Below are 10,613 nucleotides of genomic sequence, written 5' to 3'. Positions count from 1 at the left end.
TGGCCGAGTATCTTGGCTCTCAAATATCTGATCATGTCCCAGACACACCAAACAAGCTTTCGGAGGATATGATGAAGTGTATTTCTGTTATATATTGCAAGCTTGCAGACCCACCATTGATCCAAAACAGTAGTTCATCTCCCAATTCATCCATGTCATCAGCTAGTGTTTTTTCCCCACAAGATCAGCATGACATGTGGAGTCCAGGGTTCAGAAATAATTCATCTTTCGACGTACGGTTAGATAACCCTTTCCACATCGAAGGACTCAAAGAGTTTAGCGGACCATATAGCTCAATGCTTGAAGTGCAATGGATTTTAAGGGATAGTAAAAAGATGGCTGATGTTGAAAACTTGCTACAAAATTTCAGGTCAGTTTCCTAACATGGAATCATCACAACCAAACATTTGACCTCTGCTCCTCTTGCATCTAATCACGTATTAATCAAATTATTGTTCTGTTATAGGTCTCTTATCTGTCGACTGGAAGAAGTCGACCCAAGGAAGTTGAAACATGAAGAGAAGCTAGCGTTCTGGATAAACATACACAATTCATTAGTGATGCATGTATGTATTCTCATCAAATTAAAAGAATCTTCTGTTATAGATTTGGCTTCAATTTCGCGATAATACTCGGTCTTCCCTCTTCTTCCATGATATAGGCATTTCTGGCTCATGGTATTCCACAAAATAATGTGAAGAGATTCTTTCTACTTTCGAGGGTAACCAAACTTGGCTTCATTTTTGCTTCTCATGAATAATGAAACTAGACTGGTATGCATTATCTCATAGTTGTACTATACAGGCTGCATATAACATTGGGGGTCACACCATCAATGCAGATACAATACAGAGTTCCATCCTTGGGTGTCGTATGTCTCGTCCTGTACAGGTAGATCTCAATCTTCGTCTTCCCTGTCCTTGATTTTGAATCTCTAATTACTTAAAACTGGAGTTGACTAAGGGTTCTTCTGCTTGTAGTGGCTCCGATTATTAATTTCTTCGAGGACAAAGTTTAAAACTGGAGATAGAAGGCAGGCATATGCAATTGAACATCCAGAACCACTTCTACACTTTGCTCTTTGTTCGGGAAACCATTCCGATCCTGCAGTACTATATCATCTTTGATCTGAGTTTTTTCACCCCTACTATTAGGACCAATGATAGGATTGTTTATGAACCAGTTGACAGATGTTGGATTTATTTAGTTGGCCTTGAAGTTTCCCTTTGGTGTCAACTTTATGTAAATTATCTCCTTATCATACTTATTCTTTTTTTAGGTCCGTGCCTATACACCGAAGAAAGTATTTCAAGAGCTGGAAACTGCAAAACAAGAGTACATCAGAGCCTCATTTGGTGTCCGCAAAGACCTGAAAATTCTGTTACCAAAGATCGTAGAATCATTTGCAAAGGACTCAAGTTTATGTCCAGCTGGCCTCATCGAAATGCTCCAACAATCTTTGCCTGAATCCCTTCGTAAAAGCATCAGAAAATGTCCAGTAAACAAATCCCGCAAGAGCATTGAGTGGATTCCTCACAATTTCACCTTCAGGTATCTAATATCTAAAGAACTCGTAAGATGATTGCTTGTATGCATTGATGGCATGGAGCTCGAGCATGATGAAATAGACTATTTTCCATTTTGTAAGATTTCAAATTTTCCCTGTACAAAGTAGAAATAGGGTATATTCCGTGACGTAAATGTTATTACGCTGTGTAGTGCAATGTGCATTAAGGTTTGTATACAGTTTTGGTATGAGCTCTTCCTTAGAAATCATTTCAAGCATCCATTTATTCATGCACGCATGGCTCTGCAACTGGGCCAGCCCAATACCAACACAAATTACACAACTTGAGCATCTGACTCTAAATATGCCTATCCTAAATTTCAGTTGGTCTCCTGCACCAGCACGTGAACCCATTTCATAATTTGACTTAAAAATTCTGTCCATGTTGGTGAAATATAGAGAATTGGGCTCAACCATGTTCGTCACGTTGAGCACACTGCACAGCTTTGCTCTTTGCACGCGGTCTGCTCTGTCAGCCGAGTGATTCAGATTTAGCCGACTATACTTCCCAATTCAGTTGCTTAAAGTTAAAAATAACATAGAACCAACCTTCCATGGTTATTTTCATAATTAATCATACTTAACAAAGTCCTCAGTCATACCCAAACTGTAAAAGGGGAAAAAACTGTACGAGAAAAACCCTTTTCGAGCTGATTCTATCATCTTCTCAGAACTTTCAACAATCCATGGATGGGTCGCCTGGTGCTCCACTAAACCCAATGACTGGTTTGCTCCATACATGTGATCTGTGACTGTCAGGCCTGCAAACTGAGTGAGAACCCATTTTGTTCCTTGGCACTTAGGCACTTAGCAAGGAAGCCTATTGGCATTGTCTAGTTGCTCACTCCACTTGAGAGGTCCGACCAAAATTGTAGCTCTTGAATCTTAATTGCTTCTGTGCTTCCTGGAATTCTGCCAGGTCCCGCTGCTGGCACTATCCGTCGTCTATGTTATGGCAAATAGCTGGAACTAGAATTGAAACCAAGGTGGTTTGGCCATCGGTGACAATGTACTTGGTGATAAATAGTTTTGGTCAGGTTATGTCAATGAATCAGTATAAAGTTCATGGGGATCAGTGCATTTTATATATTTTCCTTTAGCTTGAATCCAAACTCAAAAAGATAATTAATTTGATGACAATAGACATAACATTGTCTTTTTCGAATTGAAAAAGGTATCTTAGTTACAGTCCCCTTGACACGATCTGATAAGTGAGTATCATGAAATTTGAATTCAAATTATCTTTGCAGTTCCTTCTCGGTTTTGAAGAGTGAAAGAAATCTGTTAAGCATATCATGATCTCCGATATGTTACGTTAAACATTAAAATTCCCTAACACCCTAATGAATTATTTTCTAATTGAATTCAACTGTTACTGCAAAACTTCGGTGCATTAGTAGGATTGGAAGGTGTTTAGTCCAAGCCGTTCTCATTTGATATGGTTGTATTTACAATTCCATTTGAGTTTATAATATTAAGCTTCAGAGGGAACAAAAATGGCGATGAATTCAATGATCTGTCCCAAAACAAATGATAAAAAGACACTACAAAAGCATCCAAAACCATCAGGTGACGATTGAGAAAGAAAGTTTTAGAGTTGAACTTATCAAAGTAATGCAGCAAAACATGGGTTGAGTAAGCAAGAATACTAGCCATAGGTGATAGGCCTCACTGGGTGCCGTGGCAAGTTTGGGTTTGATCAATGGCTAACAAAGTTGGATAAATTGACTACTTTCCTAAAGTGAAAACATCAATCCAAAAAACGTTGACTTTTACAATCTAAATCATACAATATTAATCACATTAATGGAAAAAAAAGAACATGTCGATCTTACCACCTCCATCACCTAAGGATGAGTTTGGAGTTACTGGAGGAGAGGTCCACACTGTGTCTGCCAAAGCCAGCGGTAGCTTTAATGGCGAGGGAACACAAGTCCGGCAAGGAAAGGGGTTTATCGGATTGGGAGAGTGGCAGCAAGAAGTAAACTTGTCCCGGTTGAAGCTCCTTCTCATCGAGGACATGTGGCACGCATGTCCCAATAGACATCGACTCGGAGCTGCAGAGGAAGTGACCAGGATTCTGAGAAACGATGTTCTTGGCTTGGACTGATTGCCTGAACTCTTGAACACGACCTTCCAAGTGAACCACCTTGGCTGCTGTCGATGACCGTTTGACGCCACGCGGTCCTCCTCCTCCTACAGTTTTGCCAGATTTTGAGCTTGAATTTGAGGATATATAGGTTCCCATTTAGCCTTTTTTTAACAACTTTATTTTTCTTGGGTGTTTCAGGAAAGTCTAGAACAGGATTTGATTGCGGTGTCGAATACATATATACAGAACCGTCTTGTAAATTTTGGTGGCCCTATACCATAATAGTAATAGTAAAATAAGCATTTTAAAATTAAAATATTAGATATATAAAGAAGTTCACTAATATTTTAAAATTTATTATAACTATAAGAAAACGTTAAATAGTGGTAAAAAATATCTTCATGTAATAATGTGGGCCTTGGACTTGAAAATTCTTGGGTCAAACATCTTAAATATATATATATACTATATCTACAAAAGACTTAAAAAATTTGGAGGCCCTTATAAAAATTGGGCCATGTGCGGTTGGGCAGCCCGCACAGGCCCAAAACCGGCCCTGCATATATATATTAGGTTTTTTATGCGATTAGAGTGCGTTTGGTTCATGGAATGTTGCATTACTTCCAGAAATAGGATTATCGAAATGTAACATTACCTAACACATTACTGGGAATGTTGCATTGTTGTGTCTGATTTGTTTAGCAAGAATATAAGATTACAATATTTGGTTAAAGGAATAAAAGATTATTTGAATATATATTTTACTAAATTGTCATTGTTTTATATTTATTTTTTAAACAAGTTGAATTCTAAATATTCAAAAGAAAATATTTGTACAAAAGATCATAAAAAATATATTATTTTATTATTTTTAATTTATATATTTATATATTTTCTTTAAAAAATTTAAATTCATAAAATTTATATAATTTTTTTTACAAAATTTAAAAGATAAATTAGTTTAATGAAAGGGTTTAATTTTATTTTAACCCCAGAACTTCATATAAAATTCTAATTGTGGACTTTTTTTTGTAAATCTAAAATAGTTTAAGGATAAATTTGTAATTTACCCTTGGTAGAATTTTTTTATTCAACGGTTAGGAGAATGATATTTTTGAAGAAAAAAATTGTTTTAAGGGCATTTTAGTCTAAAGTCATGAGAAAATATTAATACCTAAGGAATTGAGGGGAATGACATTTCTGGTAATAAGCCCCCAAAATATCATTGTTGAGAATGACTTATTACCCTTTATTGAGAATCTTTGCAATCCCAATATGGATATCACATTCTGGAAAAAACTTTTTCCATGGTAATCTTTTTTTCCCATCCAAACGCACCCTTAATTACTCCTGATATGCCTGCCTTGCCCTGGATGCAATATTTTATAGTAGGTTTTCAATGTGAGATTTTTTTTATTATTATTCAATTCATTTATGTATATATGGAGACGATTGCAAAAAAATTCAATATTTTATATTTTATATTATATTGATATACTTTCGTTCTTCTAACATTTTATAAGTTTATTTCCTCTCACATAAAATTTTCTATTTGATTTTGCGTAGGTAAATATATTTTTCTTATATCGAAGATTTCCCAAAGCGAAAATTGATGGAAGGGTCCTAAAAGAGTCAAACTTTAGATTTATATTGGACCGCAGTGCTTAAATTTCAATGCCCAAACTAAAGAGTAAAAAAAACATGATTCGAACTTTAGAATTTAGAGACCCTTTCCTGAGGGTAATAGGATCCACGAAAGTCACATTTGACGTAAAAAAGGCACCCACCGGCTTTGTTCTTGTAGTTTTGTGCCACACACCAATGTCTTGTGTTCACACTTCAACAAACCGCAAATGACTTTATGCACGGTTTTACCATTTATTTACTTCTAATTTATGAGATTTCGATGTTTATAAGCTCTTTCGTTATTGTATTGGTAAATGCAGGGTTAATAAAACTTTGGGGTACTTAAAATTTATGATTATTTGTAGTTATTTAATAAATTATCAACTTGATAATAGATGGAGTAATGTAGTCCGACCCAACCAAAAATATTGGAGCTTAAAAGGGCCCATGGTAAATATGGTGACCAATAATAGAACGTCGGTAACAAGACAGTGAGTCTAAATTGTCCACATTTCCATCAACAATTGTTCAAATGATTCTCTACTCATTTTCTCCCATATCCCCACTTTCATTTGTTTTCTTATATCTTGTCAATTTCAATGCTTGTTTAAATCCAACATCCATGTCCTATTCTCGCCAAAATTCCTTCTATCTAACCTCAAATTATGATATGTTTTTTATAGACCGAAACATCGACAATGCACCGTTATGAGCATAGACATACACATGATCTTATGTTAGGAGAGACGAACTTGAATTTATACAATTTTAGAAGTGGAGGTGAAAACAAAATTTCAAAAGAAAACACATAAAAAATTAAAATATATGATTATTATAAAATTTTAGGGGCGACTTTCCCTATCCGCCCCCGCCCAGTTTCATCCCTGATTATGAGTGTTATAAACTTATAATATATATTAGATATATTGGTTTTAAAAATGCAGTCGTGACAAATATTTCTGATCAAATTCTAAAATGAAAATTAATTAGATTTGATTAGATTATTTTTATCAATTTTACTACGATGAATCAAATGTGAAATAATAATCATGCTTTTTGAAGCTCCACGTTATGGCCTTGTTTGGACCACTCGTGTTTCATACCTGTTTCATTGTACGTAGTCATAAGCAATATTTCTAGTTGAACATTTCAGTATTTTGATAAGGAGAGGGGGCCCTGTATCTACTATTTCGTAGGTTAATAAAGTCCCCAGAGATCTGCCCTAAAATCAAAAGAAAAAAGTAAATATGCTCCAAATAGAATTAATGGCTGTAGGGCATCCAAGGTTACCTAATCATATATACCCGTCCAATTACACGAACTATGAGCAAAGAAAATAAGTTACAGTTGGGATTTTGTTGAAGTACAAGCAGTGAAAAAAAGAAAGATATCGACGATAAAATATAAATTCATTTTACTGTTAGCAGAGTTATCCTATTTCGACGTGAGAATTTTTACAGTGCGATATTCTTAATTTATAATTAAAAAAATATTATCAGTTTTGTTATTATTTAAATAATAAAATCGGTAAAAAAATTACCTAAAACATTATTATTTCATCCAAAACATCAATATTTTTTAACATTTTCGGTAAAGTGTCCAACAATAACAAAATCGGTAGAAAAAATAATAAAACCATTAGAAATAATAATGTTTCCGGTAAATTTTTATCGATTTTATTATTTAAATAATCACAAAACCGATAATTTTTTTATTGTATATTAAAACTATAGTACATGATTATTTCCCATTTAGACATTGAGTTGGAGAAACATGCAAAAAGAGAAAGACAGCATGAAATATATTAATTCATCGTGTGATTTATGGATGAAGTATTTAATTCTCCATCGAAATTAATTCAATTCCAAAGAACTCCAAATTTATTCGAGAAACAGCTGTATACAAATCCAACAGGAGCCTATGATCAAGATAGTTGAGGCCCTCAAGGCATGAATATTTATTTTAGCAAAGTAGCACGCAAGGGGAAAAAAAGAGAGAAAAGCTAGTGTGACCTATATTACTGTATTTGTAAGGGAAAAAAAAGAGAGAGAAAAGCTAGTGGGATCTATATTACTGTATTTGTATTCATCTTGCCATTTAAGATTAGGGTAAAGTATATTAATGGTCTCTCGACTAATGGATACTACTTTATTAAATCTTTTGCTTATTAAAAGTTACAAAAACTATCCTCCAATTATAGTGTTGCTTTCTTGAGTCCCTCGACTGTTAAAAGTTATAAAATTATCACCCAACTATTTATTATGTTACAAACTCGTCATTTTTTATTAAAAAATTAATGGTATTTTAAGTTAAACTTTAAACCTGCTGACTGTGATCTGATAAAATTTGATCCAAATTTTCAATTGACTATCTTATCTAGGTCATCATGTTAACGTCCAACTTATACAACTAGCAATTCCTAATGAAAAAGCACAAGTTTGAAATATAATGTATAATCAGGTGATAATTTTATAACTTTTAATAGTCGATGGACTTAATAAAACAATTTCCTATAGTCGAAGGATTATTTCTGTCCTTTACCCTTAAAATTATTGGCCGCAATTTAAAAGATGATTAGTACACTTTGATCCTGGTTTTAGAATGATAATCGAAGACATTAATTGGATAGTAGTATATGTATGTGCGCATATACATATGCCTTAATTAAAGAAATAATTGAATGCAATTCCATCTAAATTTGGACCAACTCACGAGAAGCCAAGGACCACCAACTTGTGTGAAATGATGGATGGTTTGGGTGTTTGTTGGTCATGGTCCCTCCACTCTTGAAAATTATGATTTTACTTTCCCCAGTCCCCACTTGTTTGTCTTCATGCATGGTAATTTTCCGAGGAACCAAACAGGCAATTGTTCAGTTAAGTTGATATACCATCTAATGGTCAAGCATTTTCAACTAACTCTTAGTTGTAAGCAATTTATTTGAGTTTAAATTCCAGCCAATAATGAAGAGAGCTTAGAGAGAGGTTTTCAGTGCAAGTTGAGTTTGATGATGATATGAGTCTGCCCCATTTCCAACAAGAAGAAAGATTATAGGTTTACATGCAATCTAATCTGACTTAATCTTAACTCAATTTTCTTAAAAGAAAGAAAAATAAAATCAAGTGAGAACTTATCTAAACCCGAATCCAACACTCATCCCTTTATAAAATGCCTTTGATGCAAGTCTCCCTCATTTAGTTGCCTAATTCGAAAAGAATAATTTAAATGTCGATCTATTAAGATTGTTTCTGCCGAGTAGATTCATGACATTAATTAAATTGATTATTTTAAATACTCCATTAGTGATAAATGAAAGATATGATTGGGTGAAATTGATTTTTGACCCAAATAGGGGTAAAACTGTAACACGACCCTTACTAGAATTTTTAACTTTAAGGTCAACACATCCACCATGACAGGGCGGATGCATCAAGCTAGAAGATTAAGTGCATCTCATTATTTAAGGGAAAATATAAAATGTAATTTAATATATTAAAAAAATTTACACACTCATTATTATTTTTTAAATATTATAATTTTATACCCTCGATTTTTAATTTCTGGTCCGCCACTGACCATGACGGTCAATCACCTCCATCTCTACCGACGATTAAACTAACAGCTCCTCAACTTCATTGCTTATTTACAAAAATATCGATCATGTTTTCCCCAAATAAACCCCGCCCTATTCGGGAATAGCACTCAACATAGCCTTAAACTTTCTCCTCCCTCTCTTCCCACCACCGCCGGTACTGCCTGCGGAGGCAACTTTCCGACGACGAGACTCCTCTGAAACCGGAGAAGGGGTAACGGATTTACATCTGCACCCACATTTTTCACGACGGTTATTACTTTTCATCAAAGCGGAGCTAGCTTTAACAGCCAATGCAGCCATTTCTTCAGCCTGCAAGCGATGTTTAAGACAACTCAAAGGCAAGGCAAAGTAAAGTTGACCGGGCTGAAGCTCCTCGTCTTCTTCGATGGCGGACACGACGTCGTCGAAGTCCATTTCATCGGAGTTGCAGATGAAACACGCAGGGTTTGTCTGTAGAACGCAAGACACCTTGACAGGGTAAGGGAACTCTTGTAATCTCCCGTCTTGGAGAATCAGCTTGGCCGTGGCTGCATGCGTCGAATCGCAAGAGCTACAAATACCCATTTTCCAGATTCGTGGAGTTTAATGCGGCTATCGTATATTTTTGGAACTGAAAAGGCTTGAGCTTGGACTTGGTGAATGGGCAAGTGGAAGATCGGGCTTGGGGGGAGTTTATATATAAGAGAGAGAGGGAGAGAGGAACAAGTGAGTGCGTCGTAGGATTTCGTCGTGATGTGTAATAAGCATTTTTGTGAGAGCAGTGAGCAGAGGTTGCCAGCCTGTAAGTTGGTGGTGACAGGCTGTACAAGTGACTGAGGATCAGAGTCCATCAGCCGTCGTTTCGAGATGATATTACACTGACAGTGACTATTTCACCCGTATATCTGATTAAAGTACTCAAATTTAAATCCAACAAATATATATTATCAATAATTAAAAAATAAAAATAATTATTAATTTAGATCATCCTATATTATTATCATCATAAATTTTATTTTATTTCTTTTTCATATTAATGTATAAGTACAGTATAGAAGATTTGATTTTTAATATAGTTTGAGAAGATTTAGTGTGATGAAAATAGTTGAGAGGTAGGGTATTTATAGGATGAGATGGGGTTTGGATAGATGGGTGAGCGGAGCGTGAACGGTTAGGATTTAATTATGAAAGGCGCGATTCATACATCGCGCCTTCTGACACGTATGTCAGCTAGTAAAAAGGTGCGGCTCATACACTACTTCTTAAGCTGATGTGACTGTAGCTGGAGTAAGGACGATTTATGAATTGCGTCTTTCAACACATAACGACACATCAACGTAAAGTGCATTGAATAGGCCGTTACTTTGTGCAAAAGATGTTAAATTTATAATATTTTCTCTAATGGTGTATAATAAGTAAATAAAAAATCAATAATTTTACTGTAAATACGCCTAGATCTAATTAAAGTACTCAAATTTAAATCCATAAAATATTATCAATAATTAAAAAATAAAAATTATTTTATAATTATTCTATATTATTTTTATTATCATAAATTTCATTTTATTTCTTTTTCATATTAATATATAGGTAGAGTTTGATATACATTATATCTCTGCCTCGGTTGTTACTGCCTAACAGAATCCAAGTACAGCATAGGTAGATCTACAGTCACTTTAATATACGGATAAATAAAGAAGTTATTACTTAAAATATTAATTTTTACCAAAAGATATTAATTTCGTTAATTAATT

General features: G+C 34.5%; 3 protein-coding genes across 3 annotated transcripts; 1 reads left to right on the top strand and 2 right to left on the bottom strand.

Annotated features, from left to right (window-relative positions):
- The first annotated feature begins 7 nt into the window (after positions 1-7).
- LOC120152997 lies at positions 8-1,811 on the top strand. Its single transcript, XM_039165040.1, has 6 exons — positions 8-370; positions 467-566; positions 662-721; positions 805-891; positions 981-1,109; positions 1,280-1,811. The coding sequence occupies exons 1-6, from the start codon at positions 69-71 to the stop codon at positions 1,580-1,582; spliced, it is 981 nt and encodes a 326-aa protein (XP_039020971.1). The 5' UTR covers positions 8-68; the 3' UTR covers positions 1,583-1,811.
- Positions 1,812-3,410: 1,599 nt separating this feature from the next.
- LOC120153018 lies at positions 3,411-3,815 on the bottom strand. The gene has a single exon (XM_039165049.1). The coding sequence runs from the start codon at positions 3,813-3,815 to the stop codon at positions 3,411-3,413; it is 405 nt and encodes a 134-aa protein (XP_039020980.1).
- A 4,980-nt stretch (positions 3,816-8,795) lies between these two features.
- LOC120152992 lies at positions 8,796-9,566 on the bottom strand. The gene has a single exon (XM_039165038.1). The coding sequence runs from the start codon at positions 9,442-9,444 to the stop codon at positions 8,971-8,973; it is 474 nt and encodes a 157-aa protein (XP_039020969.1). The 5' UTR covers positions 9,445-9,566; the 3' UTR covers positions 8,796-8,970.
- Positions 9,567-10,613: the final 1,047 nt, after the last annotated feature.

The sequence above is a fragment of the Hibiscus syriacus genome, unplaced genomic scaffold, assembly GCF_006381635.1.
Source record: "Hibiscus syriacus cultivar Baekdansim isolate YM2019G1 unplaced genomic scaffold, ASM638163v2 tig00111097_pilon, whole genome shotgun sequence".
NCBI lineage: Eukaryota > Viridiplantae > Streptophyta > Magnoliopsida > Malvales > Malvaceae > Hibiscus > Hibiscus syriacus.
Note: the sequence above shows the minus strand (reverse complement) of the source record. Positions and strands in the feature narration are given on the sequence as shown.

What these genes read in the sequence shown, in the direction of transcription:
- LOC120152997 (XM_039165040.1), top strand. Translation starts at nt 69, where the DNA reads ATGATGAAGTGTATTTCTGTTATATATTGCAAGCTTGCAGACCCACCA. An exon ending in AACTTGCTACAAAATTTCAG is followed by an intron (nt 371 to 466) that starts GTCAGTTTCCTA and finishes GTTCTGTTATAG; the next exon opens with GTCTCTTATCTGTCGACTGG. An exon ending in ACAATTCATTAGTGATGCAT is followed by an intron (nt 567 to 661) that starts GTATGTATTCTC and finishes TCCATGATATAG; the next exon opens with GCATTTCTGGCTCATGGTAT.
- LOC120153018 (XM_039165049.1), bottom strand. Translation starts at nt 3,815, where the DNA reads ATGGGAACCTATATATCCTCAAATTCAAGCTCAAAATCTGGCAAAACT.
- LOC120152992 (XM_039165038.1), bottom strand. Translation starts at nt 9,444, where the DNA reads ATGGGTATTTGTAGCTCTTGCGATTCGACGCATGCAGCCACGGCCAAG.